The sequence below is a fragment of the Tympanuchus pallidicinctus genome, unplaced genomic scaffold, assembly GCF_026119805.1.
Source record: "Tympanuchus pallidicinctus isolate F22 unplaced genomic scaffold, pur_lepc_1.0 scaffold16, whole genome shotgun sequence".
Lineage (NCBI taxonomy): Eukaryota > Metazoa > Chordata > Aves > Galliformes > Phasianidae > Tympanuchus > Tympanuchus pallidicinctus.
The window spans coordinates 7,638,637-7,658,045 of NW_026294679.1; the positions used below are offsets into that span (position 1 = coordinate 7,638,637).

Consider the following 19,409-nt stretch of genomic DNA (forward strand, 5'->3'; position numbering starts at 1 on the left):
GACAGCAGGCTGAGGCTCACATCGTATATGTTAATGTAGAAAGCTCTGAATGTTGTGCATTGTCTTTGCATTACTGTCTCTGCAAGGGGCTTTCCTGAAGTAGAGTCTCCATCCTGTCATGCTGGGTTATGACAACCTTTAGAAGGGTGCAGGGGTGGAAGGAGAAAGGGTTGAGCTCTGAGCCCCATACAGTCTATGCTGGATTAGCATTCAGGCCAGAAGATGAGGCAGGGCCTCTGCTCAGCATGCTTGCCTTGATGGGTGTTACACTGTCTTTGCCAAAACTGGACAGTGCTGCTGAGACACCTCGGACAAGGTGGTCTCTGCAGAGTAGAACTCATCTTACTGAAAATCCTGCTTTCCATAATTGTGAGGGGCTGAATGCAAATTAACACTGCATCCTGGGGCAATATAGTGAGGAAACACCAAAGGGCAGATCAGGTCTGGCAGGAGCAGACTGACTCAGAGGCTGTCTGTTGGAGGTTGGCATACCATACTTGGGAGTAGATCCATTACTCATTATCCCATTATTTGGGATATCCCAGCCCCTGTGGCACCAGGTTCTAGAGAGGACCATTGGTTGTAGAACCAATTTTCTGCATGAGGCCACTCAAGGTGCCAGAAGCGGTGCTCTACCTTGGCTGGCTCTTCTGGATGTAGGATATGTACTGCAGAAGAAATAAAATGCAGCTGACTCCATTCAAGGAATTCATTGACACTGATGCTTTGAGGTCTTTATTGAACTGAAGGGATTGCTGTGAAACAGGAGACAAGCCAATAATAAAAACAGGTTTTACAATGAATGAACTGCTGCTGAGAAATGCCTACTTTACAGCCTTGATGCCATGCTGATGTTAAATGACTGCCAGGAGCAAACTCTGCGGTATCTCAGTTAGCTCTTACCCTAATTACCGTTTACAGAGAAGTCCCAGCTAGATGAATGAGGATTGCAGTATAAAAGACTTTTAAATAAGATTTATTGATGTTACTACATGCATAATTCTCCTATCAGTGATGCATTTAAGAGTGCAGATACTGGGGGAAGAGGGAAGCCAGATATTCAGAATCATCTAAAACTGCATTTTATTTTTACGTTGTGGCTTTTGCTGTTTTTCCTACATCACAACACCCTGGGGGAAAAAAAAAAATAATTGAATCCCCTTGCTGGCCAGGTTTTTGAAAAAAAGAAAAAATGAAGTAGTTGTCAACTTCATTGGAGCCAACAAATGCCTCCTCATGAACATGGTCTGCAGTTGTCTGCAGAAGCCATTACTGCTTATCACCACTGCTCAGTGCTGGAGGTGCTGCGTGCTGATGTGTGCAGGTGTTTCAGCAACCTTCCTTGCTGGTTGAGCTGTGGTACGAAGCAGTGCAGTAACAACCACAGTGTTTGGTGGGTAGCCAGTAAGAGATGCAGTGAAAGGCAAGCTGCAAAGAGGCACTGAGAAAAAATCTCTTGCTGTACTTTCCTTACCTGAGAATTGCCCATTAGCAGAAACCTCATCCTGTAGCAGAACCTACACATCTCCTCACTGTGTCATCTTCTACCGCACGCTGCTGTGACCTAGAAGGATGGCTGCAGCCCTGTGCTCCTTGGGGAAGGGCAGTGAGGGCCTGGAAAACTGGGACATCGTGGGACACTGCTCCTACCACTTGTATATGGGGTGATGTGCACCATCGCCTGTGGGGCAGCCTGTGGCCACCCCTGTGGCCTGTGCCCCTGAGCCATTCTCAGTGTCATCCCCTCACCCCCTTCCAAAAAATCCATTTCTGGGCACCTGGCCTGCAATGTGAAACAGCCTTTGTGCGATATTTTGTCAGCTACAAATAATTGAAAAAGGCCTACATAAAGTCCTAATTGTGCCACAGAACAGGCTCTTCAGTCATCCATCTTCCTATTAAACTTGCGAATTTCAGCTCTTCAGCCCCGTCGGAGTTATTTTCCCCTTCCCCTCCTTCTTCTTTTAAGCTTCTATTTATATTCTCTCAGTTGTCTCTGCCAGAAGATCTCATGTGGATACATTAGGCCTTTTCAAAAGGAAAGTTGGATTACAGCGATTTTTCTCCCCGTAGGACACAACAGCTTCATCCTTCATAACAGAGCAATGCACTATAACTTCATTATGGATGGCATGAAGCTAGCCTATTTAAACAGAATGCTTAATGATAGTCGAGAAGGCAGCAGAAATTCAATTCCACTGGTCTATGTGGGAAAAGGGAAACTGTGCTTTTGGTATTTTCTGAGGCTGACTTCTTCATTCTTAATTAAAGTCTCTTTTCACAGGGAAAAAAAAAAAAAGATTCCACTGGCACAGGTGAGATCTGCTACCTGGTGGTTGCTTCCACTTTGCCAGGTAGTGCGACAGACATGAAGTAATGTTGACAGCTGACCTGGTGTCTGGGTATTGGACTCCTCCATAGTGCCTGATCAGCTCTGGAACAACATGCAGCATGTTGGTGTTCTCCTGCAGGGAATGCAAGTTCTAGGCTTCTTCCTTCTCCACTTCAGCAGCGCTGACCTCCAAAGTGTGCCCTGCTTGTTGACTTTGGCTGGGTGAAAGTGCCTCAGGCTAAGGAGACGGACTGAAGAAAACCTCATTTGGGGAAAATGCCAGAATAAACCGCCTTCTGTGAGCCTACAGCTGACATCAGACCACGAACTGTGGTGATGATGGGGGAGGCTTAAGAAAAATCCCAGCAAAAATGTAGCAAGACGTAGAAATTCGTGTTTTCCCATATTTTGAGAAAACCAAGTAAGTTTAGGTGGTGCCAAACGATGCTAAAAGGTCAGCCCTGTCAAAGTGAGTCCTTCACTTACAGCTTGAGAGTCCACACATTATTTGTGTACTTGGGAGAGGCTGCTCTACATCGGTTTACCAGTAAAATCCACACATGTAGTTGAAGTTTCTAATATTTGAAAGCCATATCTCATCCCCTCAAAAACTAAGATAGTGGCTAATTATGTATCAAGAATCTGTATCAGAAACTTTTGGGAAGTTACAGACGTGTTCCACTGTGAGCATTATGTGCTGAAATGCTTGTATTGATCCCCAGCAAGGCCAACTGGTGGGAGCATCCCCATATGGAGTTTGGAGGGGAAAACAGTGTTTTTTACTTCTTTTACTGGTATTTAACACTGCAGAAGGAAAGCTGAGGGCTTCCCTGGAGACAAACAAGGGTCTGCAATGGAAAATAAGTATAAGGAAGGAATGGCTCTGGGATGGACAAATGCCCAGGCTGTTGAGTACACTGTCCACTCAGCATGTCTCGCACTTGGGCTAGAAGTTAGGTACTGTGTCTGTCAAGGGAGAGAAAGTCATCCATGCTCTCTGTGATTTGTTCTGGAAGCAGTTTGGACTCAACAACTGCAAAGGAAATGTCAGAGAATAGGAAGCCAAGAGAAGCTCGTCAGAAAGACATCTGGTCCTGCTGTCCTTAATGGGAAATCTCCCCTTGCTCCAGCCACTCTTCCCAGCCACGCTCTTTTGAAACAGTTAATGTTTGAGAGAATCCAAAACATTGCTGGAATGTATCAGCCTCAAAGCTTTTGTATATCCAAGCAGCTGAACAACTCTGGTTTTGTTTCTGTTAGGGCTGATTTTCTTGCCTTACATCGAGGTGAACATCAGAAATGGCTGGAGAGAAGACAGTAGACTGACAGCAGTGTAAGGCTGTGTTAAGCTGGGGGAGGATTTGACCATCTCTTTTATGGCCAAAATCATGAGGCACTTCACAGGGAAGCAAGAAGGCCTCAGAGGGGTCACCCATGGACAGGATGGTTGCAGGCCTTCTGAAATGAGGGGCTTGTGTCATGTTCTCCAGCAGCCTCATCCTATTCCACCACGTGGGTTTGCTTGCAACCACCACGCTATGCCAGCAAGGACCCATCTGCCTCCCTGCTTCTTCTGGCCTCTTCCTCACTGGCTGAGCCCTTCCAGGCTCCCAGTGCTTCCCTGGAAGCAAGGACAGCTCTGATTTGCTGAAAGCACCCATAAATGTTACCTCTGGGGAAAGAAGCTCCTGAGTGCGTAAGCAGGGTTCTTAGCACAGCTCTGCAGTAAAGTCACCTGGCAATGACATTTCCTGCAGCTGGTCTCACGTGGGATGTATTTGATTTGAGGGCCTTTGATTTTATCAGTCAGGACAACGTGTTGTGCAGGTCTGGGAAAAAACAAAAACATTTAGTGTCACCTATAAATAAAGTAGAGGACTGGGATTGTGCTTCTGCACAAAGTATTTAGCAAATCTTAGAGTTTGCTTAGGCTTCTGCATGTGTACTCAACTGCTTCTCTGTTCCACATCCAGCTGAGGTGTGAAAATGAGAGTCTGCAAGGCCAGAGAGGCAGAATCTATGTGGTACACCAAGACTAATTTGGGACAAAGTGTCTGTCACGGCCACTGAAAGCCACAGCAGAGTACCTAAGCAAAAACTCAAACAGGATGATCTTGGCCCTCAAAGCTTGTCACAAATAAGTAATTGCTAATACTAATTATAACTAATAACCATCACTAATAACAAGGGGAAAAAAAGCAAGAACTACATGGGTAGGTGGCTGTCACTTGATTGATTCCAAGAAGCTCCAGCGTGAAAACCAGCACACAAATGTGAGCACTACCTGGGCAGAGAAGCAAATGTCAGGATGTCAGCACCCACACTGGGAATATTGGCTCCTTGTGTACATTTCCCAATTTTATTAAACCCTCAAAGCAGCTGTGGAGTGTCAGTGTCCTCACCACAGCCAGAAGAGGGGTGACAGGGACTAGCAGGGCTGTAAGGGCTCAGGGGCCCAAAGACAGGAATCTCGGGTATCTGCTGCCTTGATGCTTCACATCATCTTTAATTAGTTTGTTTAACTGCTATTATCCTTCATTATGCTTTCTGAGTTCAGAGTGAGTACCCACCTGCTTGGAGGCACGGGCACGCCTCAGGAGTTTGCGAGCTCAGGGCAGCAGAGCTGGGTTTTGAAAACTGCAGTTAGTTTTCAGCTGTCAGTGTGGGGACAAGTCAAACCTAATTGAAACTTCTGTGGAGTTGGAAGATTTCTACTGGAAGTCTCCATGTATGTTGCCTGTTGTAACTCTGGGGCCATGGAATGGCCTGGGTTGGAAGGTACACCTTACACCACCCATCAGGTCCAGCTGCCCAGGGCCCACCCTGCCTGGCCCTGAGCACCTCCAGGGATGGGGCATCCGCAGCTCTGGGCAGCACTGCCAGGGCCTCATCATCCTCATTGGAAAGAATATCTTACTAATACCTAATCTAAATCTAGATGAGGAGATCTCATTGTGTCCTTCCAGTACTTGAGGGGAGCTTTATACGCAGGAGGAGGAATGACTTTTACACAGTCTGACAGTGACAGGACAGTAGGGAATGGCTATGAGTTAGGAAGACATTCGTTACACAGAGGCAGTAAGGTACTGGCAGTGCTGCCCAGAGCTGTGGATGCCCCAACCCTGGGGGTGCTCAGGTTGGATGGGGCTCTGGGCACTGATCTGATGGGAGGCACCCAACCCAGGGCAGGGCTGGGACATCTTTGAGGATGCTTCCAACCTAAGCCACGCTATGATCCTATGACCCCAGGGACACCTCGCTGGGAGAGCAGCCCTGTGCAGGAGGCAGCCCCTGCCTCGGCAAAGCTACTGGGAAGCAGGGCACGGGCTCAGTGCCTCGGGGCTACAACAGAGGGACTGTCCCAGGGACGGCGGTACCCGGCAGCTTCATCCCGGCACGGAGAGCTCCGGGGCGCGCCGCTCTTCTGGGACAACGTGGAGCTGCCCCCGGCCGGGCCCAGCTGCCGCTCCTCTCCCCGCTTCCCCACCTCGGAGCCGCGGGGCGGAGCGGAGCGGGGCGGGGCGGCCCGGGCCGGGATCCGGTGCCGGCGGCGGGCAGGCGGTGAGCGGCGGAGCGGTGCGGAGCGCGGAAGGCAGCGCCTTGTCCCGGAGCGCCGGGGAGCCCCGGCCTGCGGCCCCTATGGAGAAGTATAAAGGTGAGGAGGCGCCGCGCGTGTCCGTGTCCACTGCTGCTCCTGGGGAGCGGCGTCGAAGGGGAACGATCTCGGGTGGGGGACTCGGATCGCTGTGCCCGCGAGTGGAGAACCGCAGTGGGGATGGAAAAGCACGAGTGGGGCCGGGCGGTGCGAGCTGCGAGTCGAACCCTTTTTGCCGTCCGAAAGCTCTGCCGGGGTCTGCTGCAGCCTGCCCGCTGCCTCCCTGCGCAGCGATGCTCGGGCGTAGCACCGGGAAGGGCTGCGGGCGGCTCTCGGAAAGTTCCCCGCCTTGGGAGCTGCAAGAGAGCCCCGCGCTCGGGTGCGCTCGGCCATTTCGGCCGCTGCTGTTCGTGTTAACCTTCCCGGGGAGAGCGGAGCCGGCGCTGGGACCCGCTGTGTAAACGGGGCTCTGCCGAAACCGCCGCCCTCCTCGGGACGCCTGGAAGTGTGAGAGGGGGACTTGGAACTCGGCACGCGTGTGCCTGCCTGACCCGTTTGCGTTTGTTTTCCTCCAGTTGGCAAGATGTGGTTGAAACTCAGCAGATGCGTTCAATTCATATCCCTTTTCCTCTAATCCTTCTTCAGTAGGGCTTCATATAATATCAAGGTATCGCACTGGCTGAAATCAATCTCTGTTTTCTGCCTGAGCTGCACGAGTCCTGCAGCACCCCAACACAGCCAGCACTGTACCTCCTGCTGCATTTTGGTTCCCGTTTACAATCGATGCTTTACAAACCCAATAAGCATGCTGCTGGACTGACGTTCAAGATGATATTACAAGTCAAATATTGTGCAGTTTTTTTTTTTTTTTTTTTTTTTTCTTTCTTTTAATTCTGGCAGGATCTACACAGTTCCATTCAGTTCCAGCAGCAAAGCAAAAGATTCATTAAGATTCAGCTATGTTTTGTATGTTGTCTTATTTAAATATGCACACTGCTTCTTCAGAGCAGCAGGGATGTGTTCTGCACATGTGGAATGAATAGCAAGTGCTGCGATGGTGGGGGCTTGCTAGTGCCTTTGTGCCAATGGGAGCGAGTGTGTGCGTGGGAGCCAGCCCAGCATTAACGAGGGTGCAGAGGGAAACGGCCATGAGGGTGGGAACTGCTGGCAGTGCAGAGGGCACATGTGAGGCAGGGCACTGAGGAGCAGGTAGAGAAAGCAATGAGTGGCAGTTAGTGAGCACAGGAAGAGGTGCGTGTGCTGGTGGGAGCTTTGCCTGTGCCACTGGCTGGACAGAGTGCTCGTGCAGGGAAATGCTATGATGCTGGAGATGGGTGGAGGCAAAAGGCACTGTTAGGCAACAGAGTGGTGTTTAGGGAGGAGGATTTTGACTCCAAGGTCCTTTTTATTACTTGGAAATGAAGGTTGCAATCATCAGCAGACAGCAATGCTGTTTTCCTTAAGTACAGGCAGGGCTCCCAGCTGGCACACAGGTGTCCCTGCTGCTTCAGAGGGTGACACACCACAGGAATCCAGTTGGACAGACGTGTGGGGCCGGATGGGTGCGAGCTGGGGCTGGCGGCCCGTGGAGTGGCACAGGGAAGGACTCAGGTGGTAAAAACCCTCCTCAGAGCTACATTCCTTTCTCAGCCCATGCCAATAGGGGTGTGGGGACAACTGCACAGGGGAGTTCCTTGGCACTTGTTAGGTCTTAGCAGGAGCCAATTGGTGCTGTAGATAAGGATTAAAGGGGTGACTTGGTAGGAAGATGAGGTGTTTGCTTGCTAGCTATTGTGACTGGACTGGGAGGAGATCTGGGTGTGGGCCTGTTTGGGATTTTGTGCACGTGTTCTTTTTAACAAGTTCTTGAAAATACATGGTGATATGACTAGGATTAAACTGTGAGCAGAGAGGACAATGATAAGAGCCATGATAATGGTCTGAGACCCTCTAGAAAACTCAGTTAATCAGAGTTCAAATTGAAATGATTCAAATGAATGTGATCCATACAAACATGTGTTTTCTCTTCAGCTGAGCACCGACACAGCTGTTGTGTTCAGCTAATGGTCCTGGTGCACCTGGCAGCTGGAGAAAATGGAGTGGTGAGGGCCCTGTACCAACCCCAACACAGCGCTCAGCTGCTGGGCTCAGTCCTCTTTGATTAATGTCCTGAGTAACTCCTTGAGTGAGTGATCTCAGTGGGTTTTGAAGAAGGAAACAAGCGCAGGAGTCATTTGTTCAGCAGGGATTTAGGAGATGAAACCTATTTCTGGGACAGAAACCGCAGCCTGTCTCAGTGATACATCTGCTGTGCCCTTCCAGCCAAGCCATCCCACGCACCATCACTGTGCCAGGGTCATATTTCTGTCTCAGAGATGGGCAGAGGGTGCAGTACCCTTCAGTCCTGCTGCTCTGGTGTCTGTGTGGTGTTTATTTCCTGCGTGGGGCAGCTCTCACCCCTTCACACACCTTCTCTGCTCCAGTTGCATGCATGGGATCCCTGTGAATGAGTTCTTTGTGTGCCAGTCGCTTTCACTGAGTGCCCACAGCACAGGGAGGGCCTATGCAAAAGTGCTGCTGCTTCTTGGAGCATGGCTCCAGCTCCAGACAGGGATGGGGGAGCAGTACGGTAATCTCAGGACCAAAACCCCAAGCTCCTCTGCATGTGGGTGATGTATTCCTCCCAATCGTTCTACCGGGCTCAGAGGAGTCACCGTCCCTGGGAGGCTTACAGGAAATGCAAAGATATGGTACTGAGTAATGTGGCTTAGAGAGCATGATGGTGACAGGTTGACAGTTGGACTGGATGTTCTTAGTGGTCTTTTCCAATCTCAATTATTCTAAATCGGGTATGCTGTTGTCCTGAGAGCTTCCTACTTCCAAACAACCTGCTGTGCCCTCTGAAGGGCAGCAGCCAACCAAAGCAGGGAAGCGTGTCTTCAGGCACCAGCCACCAGAGAGCCCAGAGCTGTAGGGGATGTTTGTGAGGAGCAGAACTCAGCTGTGATTAATCGCGATGCAGGGCATGAGCAACTGGGCCATAGGCAATGCTCCCTGAAGCAAGGGGACCAGTGCCTGCAACTGAACTGGGTTGCCGTGGTCCCGGAGCCTGTCTGACGGGCTGCCTGCTGGTGTTTACTGGTGGTGGCAGGTGAGTCACCACTGCTCTGCTCCCAGGTCAGCAGACAGGACGTGTGTTGTGCTGTGGTCTGCCTGTGTAGCCTGTGGGTGTCTGTCTGCTTTGACCCCAGGATGCTGCTGGTGCCAGCCCTGCTCCTTGCTGGGCTAAAGTGAAATAAAAGCTGGTGCTGCACCTGTGGGGCAAGTCATAAGCATTCAGCTTCAGCCCTGCACCAACCCCAAAAGGCAAGGAGTGGGGCTAAAAGGCACTGAGTGCAGCTGCTGGTGGTGGAAGCACGAGTGGGGCACTTTGGCTCTGTCACTGGGCACTCTGGCCTCAAATCCAAAATGTGCAGGTCAGCGTCACCAGCATACTATTTTTTTTTTCCTGTTATTTCTTCTTCCTCCACTGACCTATTGACTTTTTTGTGGGCAAAATTCCATAGAAAGCACATCTGAGGATGGTTTGATGTATGGCAACATTGTCTTCAGTTATAAACAGCTCTGTCTGGAAGTAAATATCTCAGAATTATAGGATCAGGCTGAGACTCCCACATAATGCATGTGTTTGCCGCTTGTGATTTAATAGAAGCCAGTATGTCCCCTCCTTGGATGGTCTGTGCTCTGTCTTGCATAAAAATTTTTCTACTGTCTTTTCTCCCCCCTGTTTCATTTGGATCTGCTTAGGATGAAAGCAGTGCAAGGCTTACAATAAGTCTGGGAAGCAGAGACCCACTAGTCCCAGCTGGCAGCCCAGCCTGTGGGCTTCCTTCTGCGTGCAGGAATTTAAACCTTCCCCTGAGACAGTGGGAGCAGCCACTGCCCCCAGCACGGGGTGCTGCACATGGTTCTCCTCTTGCTCTTGTGACACTTGGGATTAAAAATATCTTTAGTCTCTCCATCTCACTAATAATTAATGGCTCTGGGCTTTTCGGAGTCAGTTTGGAGGGTAGAGGTGGGCTGCTCAGCAGCCTGGATGCTCTTGACAGCTGTTGGCGTAACGCTTTGGCAGCAGTGCTTCTAGCAAGGTGGGTCCAAGCTAGGAGTGTGTTGCAGTTTGTGCTTGGGCTCCTTCTCATGTGGATTGGGCTTGATGGGGTGTGAGAGTACAACCTCCTTCCTGGGGCTGATCTACTGGAGGCAGGTGTGAGGGGAAGTGTGTGCACAGGTCCCCGTGGGCTGAGGTAAGGTATCTGCATGCACATCTCTGATCCAGAATCACTCTGCAGATCGCATCGTTGTTATTTATCACTGAAAAGCATGAGAGGTATTAAGGCTTGGGAAGAAAGAGCTGGCTCGCACAGAATGTGAGTTACCCAAGGGTTTTGCAATGTCACTGGTGAGCTGAACGTCTCTCCACAAATGTGTTTGAAACGTGGAGCTTCCTTGGGCTGAGGAATGCAACGGAGCCAGCTGCAGCCCCACCGGCTTCCAGTAGCATCCATTTGTCATTTGTTGGAGCAAAGCAGTGCATGTGTCCAGTCAGCATGGTGCCAAACAGCTCTGACTTCCAATGGTCCCACTGTGTGTGAGTGGAAATCAGCAGTAGCGCAGGGATGCTCTTTGGAAATGGGTGCATGATCACAATGGGTATAGCTGGCCACCACCTGCAGCTGTGAAAATGTGCAAGTGCAAAAATGAGGTTTGCAGAAGTGGCAATGTGGTAATGCCAGGCTGTGGCAGGGCTTGTGACAGCTGGGAGCCATCTGTCCACCCCCATCAGCTGCTCCATCCCTGCAGTTTGGCTGAGGAGCATGTCCTATCTCCTCTGCATAAATCTGGTGTTTTCAAGGATATTTTGTGTTTTACTGCAGCCTCTAAAAATGTGCCTGCTCATCTTGAATGGTGGAAACTTTTGCTGCTTTTACTGTCATATATCTCAGGCCTCTCCATTGCCCTGGTGTATACAGAATCAGAGAGAGAGCTGAGGTTGTGATGTACTGTTCCACATCTGCTATAGGATTGCTTGATCTTGGCAGCTGATGAGGTATGAGCAGCCCCATGTGAGAACTGTTCAGGCTCATCGGGCTCCACCTATATAGCAGCTGGGCCCTCCTCACCTTGTTGCCATCAGCCGGGTTAGGGATGGGCTGCAGCATCCTCCTCACCTCACTTCAGAAGCACAGACTGCAGTGTGGATCCCACCCAGCTGTGTTTGACCTGTGGGATCTGGGATGTTCCCCCGTCTCGAATCTCCCCACTTCCCTGAGCAGTAGTCAGAGTGCAGTGCTGGTGATGCTCAGCCCCTACAATCCCCAGTCTGCGTGCACAGCTTTTTGTCCAGTCGGGAGCTGTGCTGTTGCAGGGTGAGGGCTGTGCACACACCAGGTATTCTCAGAGGCATACAGCAGATGTGCACTCACCTAAACACAAAACCAAAAGGTCACATTTCTTCTCGCCAATGCCAAACAGAAGTCAGCTACTGTACCACTTAGCAGTGCTTGTAGATGATTTACTCTTCAATTAAGCATGGTATTGTTTTATATAAACACAGGTTCTCATTGCTGCTTCAACTTTATCCCATCTCCTCTTTCCAGTCATTATTCAGGACACATGCACAGCATCTTTCAGTTCACGAGTGGTGCTGGCTGATGATGTTACCAGTTCCGTAGGTGCCACACCAGTTAGGTCTCTTACTGCAGCTTTGAAACCATTCCCCTGATGAGAAGACTGCTGAAAGGAATTATTGCCTTGTTGGTACAGGTTGCCTCAGTGTGCTGTCACTGATCCAAGCGTCCATAAATGTATCAGTGCTTGCAAGTGTGGCTTGGTTTGTGTCTAAGTCTGTTTGAGCCATAGGGACTAGTTCTAGGAAAGTTCCTCAGATCCAGTAAGTCAGTCTTGAAGTGTGTTTCTTATGCCAAGCTTCACTCCTGATTTCTGGGTTTTTGAATTGTAGTTCTGCCTCTGATCCTGATACTGAGGTGCTGTTAATGCAGTCTGTCATCTGAACTCTTAGATAGTGGCAGCTAGTCCGAGCTCCAGCACAGCAGGGTCTTGATTTAATCACCTGTATATGCCAAAATCCCTATCAAATCTATCTAAATGGATTACCCTGTGTGATACTGGCAGTGTCTCCTGGCAGTGTGTGAAGTGGAGCAGAGCTGGGTGAGAATGCAGTTGCTCCAAGGCTGTGTCTATTAGCACTTTTTGCTAGATAACTTCAGTGAGCGTAGTTTGCAGCTCGAGCTGCTCAAGCAGATGCTCTCTTTGAGTGCGGAAGAGGTCTATTTCTGGAAATTGAAGTGGGAGTTGGTGGTGTGGGGGGAAGCAAAATGGCAATTGAAAGTTATACATTATAAAGCCTGAATTCCCATGTCTGGCTGAAAAGAGAAACAAATGCTTTCTCGACCCGGGATGCCTCAGCATTCCCAACAGCAGGATGATTTATCTGTAGTTCTGATAGCTTTCCAAGCCTCAAAGCAAAAAGAGCAGCAGCAGTTATGTTGTACTGCTGTGGCTGAGTGCAGTGGGCTCCACGCAGTGCCCAGCGTGAAAAACTGGTGCTGTGGGAAGGGAAAGTGGGTATGTCTGTGGGTTTGAGCACCTCTATTCCTGGGGCAGCCTCCATAGGATTGCCTCTGGCTGAAACCCTGCATTAAACAGCATGGAATTGAACTTCTGTGTTTGTTGGCTACGTCAGCCTTCCTTCAATTCTTCGGCTTGAATAATGACATCCCCCTTTGGTTCTGTGCGCTATTTGCTGCCAGTGTCATTCCAGTTGTGATGATTCTTTTATTCTCAAGCTGATCACCTACCAAAGTCACTGGTGTTCGAAAGCCTGTGGAAAAACAGGAGCACAGCCACTGAGGGAGCACAGAGGGGTGTTTCTGAGTGAGGACTTTGAGAGCAGATACAGGGTGTCCCGTTAATGCTGAGCATGCAGTGAGATGGGTATTGCTGCCATTAATGTAGGCAGTTCTGTCTCTGTGAAACTGAGTGAAACAGCTGTATGAAATCTGTCAGCTGCTGTGTGCCACTTCCAAATTGCATGTTCTTACTTCTGTCAGATATTTCGTGTCTCTGTGACAGCTCTGTGAGAGCATGGTACTCCAGTGCTCTCTTTTTAAGTATCCTTATAATGTTTAATTCTGGTCAGACAGCCTCCCACCGTCACTCTTCATTAGCTGCAAAACCTTCTTGGTTTGCTTTTGTTCCCATGCTGGATGGAGGTTTTTGTTGGAAATGCTCTGTTTTCAGCATATGTTCCTGTTTTTCCTGACAAACATGAATGTCTGTTGGCCCACATCTAGAGGAGGTGGGAAATGCCAAATTCATTCCTTGTGTCCCTCCAGCACAGCTGATGGATGGACCGCAAGGGTCAGATTGGATCTGAGGTTTAGATTGGGCTCACTGAAAGCTTAACCAGTTGTTATTGATAGGTTCCTTTACTGATTGCACCAGAAATATTGTTAAGATGCTTTGGCACACCGAGAAATCAAACCTTCAAGTTAACAAAAGCTGATGTGTGATAGAGGAGGAATGCAGAGCTGGGAGCATATTCACCCCGCAGAAATGCCGGCGCTTCCGGGTGCTTGGAGCACAGGCATGGCTGACCCTTCCTCCAGACATAATTCCTTGGACTGTGAAAAAAAACAAGGAGGCTTGAGCACACTGGGGATGGGCTGTATGGGAACAGCCAAACCCTCTGCACAGATCTCAGCAAGGGCCGGGAGCCCCACTGCTGAGGGACCCCGTCAGTGCTCCACATCTTCATCTTCTGCTCAGCTGTGATGAAACGGAGCTCCTGAAAGCTTCTGCTAATTCCAAATCCTGCACTGGAATTTCAAATTTCCTTTCAATGCTTGCCCATAAGATCTCCCTCCCTTGTTCATACATTCACTTTTTGTCTGCATTGTTCCCAAAAGTGCAGGCCTGCTCTGCCGTAGTATGGCAAGAAGGAAGTAAAATATTCCCTTTTTTATATGTAAAGGGAGCTGCTGCCTAGCACAGAGCTGGCTTCTAGATGAAAGAGTCAAATGCCAAACTGTTCTGTTTCAGTTTGAGCAGGAGCAGCTTTGATCTAGAAGAGATGATTCAGTCAGTAGCGGGAAGCAATTCTTTATAGTGAATTCAGAAATAAAGCCCTAAGAGCTGGGCTGTGACGTGTCAGTCACAGCGTATGTTATGTGAAAATGAAAACCATAATGTCTGAAATGAAGTGTGGAAGTTTTTCGAAACAAAAGGAAAAGAAAAAAACAAAACAAAACACTTGTGATGTTGGTTGCCAAGAGCTTTCTTGCAGCCAGAGAGGGTTGGGGTGGGGGAAGATCACTCCTGGAGCGATGGGAGCAGTGAGCAACGTGGACAAACTAGGAAGGGGAGAAACTTCCTGCACTGCAGCTCAGGCTGGAGGTGGGGCCAGGATTGAAATCTGGGTCTCTTGGACCTGAGTCAGACTCTGTAATGCACATTTGCTGCCTTGCCACCCTGATTCGATGCGACTCCTTCACCACCGCTCTCTGAAGAAGGCAGATGCGGTGAGACCTGACTGGTCACAGGGTCTGCTCTGGTTGTGTGAAGCAGGGATGGCCAATTCCTGCTACTGAGATGCTTTCATTCGGAGCCAGGTGTCCAGCCCAGATCCATGCAGCTGTATTTTGTGGCACCGCAGCTGCCCAAGCAAACACAGCTGGACCTGGGCTGGGTCACAGCGCAGGCCACGATGCGCAGGCATGCATGGGGCTGGGTGGCCTGGGTCAGCGTGCTGCGCGGCCAGGAGCCGGGGGATGTGGTGACACACATCTGGTGTGAGGCAGCAAGCTTTTGGCAAGTCCCAGTGCAGAAGTGTCACTGGTGCTCAGCATATCTGCAGCTGTACTCTGCGTTCAGTGTATGTTTTGAGCTGTTGTTGTCCTCTGCAGGTTAAGAACACGCGGGTATCTAGCTGAGGGAGATCCTCAGAGAATGTTTATTTGTTGGTTTCAGTGGCTGCATGCAGTAGGCGATAGAGACTTCTTTGACACAGAAAGCCTGTGAAACCTCCTGCTATCCAGCAGGTTATTCCTGCTGAGAAGGATTGCCCAGCCCTTCAGTCCCACCTCCTCGCCTGCTTCATCTTTGACATTTGCTCTCCTTCCCACCCTACAGGCAGGCAGCTGCTAGCTAGCTTCTGCCCAGGCAATTTTTGCTCACTGACAGACCAGAGAGCAAGGGGAGCAGTGTGCTGGGAGATCAGCCCATGGGGTAGTGATGCTCCAATCAAGTGTGCTCCTTTGGGATGCTCAGGGTGTTCAGGTCCCCTGTGGTCACCTGGCAGCAAGGACTGCCTTACCCTTCATTCTAGCCTTCCCTGGTAGTAACAAGCTTTGTTATGAGATACTTGTTTGACGAGGTGACTCAAGGTATAGAGAAGAAGGAATTAAACAGGGAAAAAAGTCCCTCGTTTATCTCATGTTCCAGAAAGTGTCATCTTGTGGTATTTTCCCCATTTGAAAGGTAAATATTCCAAGTAATCTGACTTCCCTCAGATCTCTCAGGGATTAATCTGTGATCTGGGAGGTTTCATTATTCCTGGGGATGTGGTGTGAATTACTAGTCCTGGGTGTATATGATGGAACAGTAAGATAAATTCGTTCTTTGGCACAGGAAAAAAACACCACCACCAACAACAACAACAAAAAAAAACACCAAAACCCACCTTTTTGCATGATGCCAAAGAACAGCTACTGTTGTGATGTGAGAGCTGGAAGAAGTGTGTCTGTACCAGGAGATGTGCTGGGGATACAGAGACCCACAACAAACTTGCACTCAGAAGTGAACTGCTGAGCTTCTGCAGTGTCACTGTGTGGCCTGTAACCCTTGATGGGAACAGACCTGTCTTTTGGGTGGAAAACATGACACAAATATTAATCTACAGCTGTACTGTGATACCTTTGCAATCTGTTGAGCTTTCTTTGAACAACCTCCAGATCTTGTAAACCTGATGTTTGTGAATTGTAAATAGTAGTAATGGTACCTGGGTGCCATCACTGTTCTTAACTACTCTTAACGTAGGTCATAATAAAAAGTAACTTCAGTCCAGAACCAGAATCCTCAAAGCTGTAGGTGTGCCCAGTACTGCAGTATTGTCACTGGCATGTCTTCTAGTTGGAAGAAGATTGGTAGGATGAACATCGTATCAGAAAAACAAAGTAAGCCTGTAGAAATTTCTGCTTGCAGTGAAGACTGTAATGTTTAAGTGATAGGACAAAGGGATAATAAATAATAAATGCAGAAGGGAACAAGGAAATCATGTAACAACAATAAAGGATCCAAACATATGGAAAATTCAATTCTATGGAGAATTAAGTCACTATTATGTAATCAGGATCAATGGAAATGAGCTGATGTCAGTATTGGACTGGCTTAATGTATGCATGGAAAATTGTGTCCTCTCGGACAGACCTGCTAATAGGAGTGAAAGCTCCACGCACGCCACATTTCCATTAACTGTGTTTTATTTTTTACCTAGAAGGGTTCTGATTCAAATCCAGCAGAAGTAGGCTTTCTTCTAACTTGAAACTGATTTGTTGTCTGGATCTAAAAACTCTGTAGAAGATGGCAGGCAGTAAAACCCTGCTATAAACATCTACCTTATACTGGTTGTTTTGGGGCAAAACTTTTTTTTTTGTTGTTCTAATTGAACTTTTTGCAGAACAGAGTTCCTGGTCACCTCTCCAGGCATGGCTGTGGTAGCCCACAGCCTTGGAAAATCCCCACCTAGATAGGAATTTCCTTCCTGAACCCCCACTTGAGGACTAGAAGGAGCAGTACCTTGCACCAGGAGGTGCCCCTGTGCCCAGAGAGTGGAGACTCCTGCAGTGTTACAGGTCGTAGAATCATTTTGGCTGGGAAAACACTTCAAGATTATCATGTTACAAAGCTGCCCAAAGAGCTGCTGCCTTATAGCATGGCTGTCATCCTGTGAGACAGATCCTGTAGTTGGGAATACAGAGCAACAGAAAAGGGGTGGGAAGCAGTGGGATATATGAAATAGACTTGAAATCCTGGAGTGATTACTGCATAAGAAAACATGTCTGAATCAACAAGTTAGGGAAAAAAGTCAGCTGTTAGATGTTAGTGGCTGGAGCTGTCATGTGAAGTGAATGTGTGGGTGGTTTCGAATTAGTAGAGATGCCAGAGGTGGGAAGAGACCAATAGGAGAAAAAGGGATGGGATAACCTGACCTTTGCCTGTTTTCAATTCAGTGAGAGCATGAAGGGAGTGGGAGAAGTGAGTGGGAGGTCTCTAAGGGTGTCATCATGGGAGGGAGCTTGAGTTGCTCAGCACCTCACACCCACGGGGAAGGGGAGCCCTCACCCTGACCAGGCACTTCTGCTGCTCGCTTTATGCCTGCTCTGATAGGCAGCCCACCCTCTGAGCCAGTTTCACTGGAAACCACTTTCTTGTTGCTGCATATACCTTCCATGGAATGAAAGTTGATATGGCTCAGTGGAGGGTGTGATGAATACCATTGCTAGTGCAGGAGAGGACTGAAACTAGCCAATGGCAGGGAAAAGAAAGAGGAAAGAGAAGCACAGGGGTCTCGTTAGCTTTGTGTGTTCCTCAGATAGAAAGCTTCTTAGTCATTGCAATAACCTTTATATTTCTCAAAGTGATCTCATGGATAGGAGATAGAAAAAGGTGTGGAGGAAGGTATGACAGAGAGCATACAGCCTTATCTTCAATTCCTTAGACATTTCTTCTGCATATCTTATTTAGCCTCTTTAGCTTAAGAAACATTTTCTGTGCTATGAAATAATCACTCTTAAAATGGTGCTAGAGAGGTGAAGACACCCTTGGCTTTGCAAGCAAAGTTAAATTGATTGCATCTACTTCCTGTCCAGCAGATCTGTTGAAAGATGGCCAGTGTCTTTCCTGAGAAACAGCTGCTCAGAATTTTGGGAGGAAAAATATTTGATTCCTCACATTCTGGCGGATTTGAGGCTCACCAGCTGGTTGAGCAGCCTGCCAAGGCTCACGCTGTTGTGGAAATGTACAGTAACTGGGCATAAGTAGCTCTAAGCCCTTTCTGGACTTGAGCATGAAAATATATTAATGCTGGGAAGCTGTTGAATGTCTCTTTCAAAGTAGAAATAAATCAAAATGGAATTGCTCTGACTGCCCACAAATAAACTCATTTTGGTGAATTTTCTGTTCCTGTTCCCACAGCACCTCTTAAGCTCTGCCTGCTGGCTGGAACTGTCCAAGCCCTCCAAGGGCCTCACGCTGATCAAGGCTGTGTTTGAAATATGGTATTTGATTGAAACCCTCCAGTTCTTATATTTGGTTTTTGAATACTTGTATGCACAATTTGTATTATTTCAATTTGAGGATGAAATTCTTACTAGGTTGACTAGGTTAAATAAACAAGGAGAGGTAGATGGAATACTCAGGTCAAAAAGACTTTTCTGGAGCAAATGCAGTATGTTCTCTGTATTAGAATGCAATGGTGATGCTCAGCCACAGAGACAGCTTTATCCAGCACAAATGCTACTGTACAAGTGGCTGGGCTGTGGATGGGTGGGCTGTAGGTCAGTTAGTAACTGACTGGATTTTGGAGTTCAAGGAGAACAGGGTTGTGGTTTGTATTCTGCTTGAAGACCAGTTAGTTACTAGAGGTGTTTCCCGGGGTGTTCTGCCCTGGGGCTTATCTCTATCAGTGACCTGGCAGAAGGGAAGTATACATCTCAACAAATCTGCAGATTACATCAGTCTTTTGGAGGCAGCCAATAGACTTGAGTGTAGAGCTGCCAATACTTTTGGAAGGTTATTGGGGAGATGTTTCATGGTGGGAGAGCAAGAGACAACAGACAAACAGAACAAGAAAGGCTCAGACTTAATATGAGAAAAACCCTTGACAATGAAGAGAGTCAAGCTGTGGACAAGATTGCACAGAGGTAGTTCAGTTTCCATCCTTCAAGGTTTTCACAGGATAGATCTGATCACTGATCCCTAAGGAACCCAGTGTGAATTAAAAGTGAATGCTGCTCTAAGCATGCAGCTGGACTGGCCACTCCTGAAGTCTCTTTCACATGGAGTATTTCTGGGATCCTTCAGATTAATAGTGCTAGACGGAAACAGCATTTCTCCTCCAGAAGCTGAAGACTTCAGGATATACTGGGATCCAGTATGTGCATCTGTTTTAAGCAGGTGCTGTCCCATTCCCCACCTGTACCCATGAGCCTTAACAAGGGACAGTTATGACCCAGATGCTGCACTGGGAATAAATCCATGATACTCATATCACAAACCAGCTGCATTTAGGGTGTGTGGGGATATCCTTGCCTGCAGGGAACAGTTGAAGATTTGAGCTGTACTTAGCTGTTTCATGAGAGTTGTGTGTATGCATTCTATCTGGCCAGGAGCTGCCTGTGTGTA

General features: G+C 48.4%; 1 protein-coding gene across 6 annotated transcripts in view; it reads left to right on the plus strand.

The window, feature by feature from the left end:
* The first annotated feature begins 5,846 nt into the window (after positions 1 to 5,846).
* AFAP1L2 (actin filament associated protein 1 like 2) overlaps positions 5,847 to 19,409 on the plus strand; it is a 55,595-nt gene continuing 42,032 nt past the window's right edge. For all 6 annotated transcript variants that reach the window (XM_052677084.1, XM_052677081.1, XM_052677082.1 and 3 more), the window contains exon 1: positions 5,847 to 5,987. In XM_052677084.1, the coding sequence (XP_052533044.1) occupies positions 5,972 to 5,987 (16 nt within the window). In that variant the 5' untranslated portion in view covers positions 5,847 to 5,971. The remainder of the gene's footprint in view (positions 5,988 to 19,409) is intronic.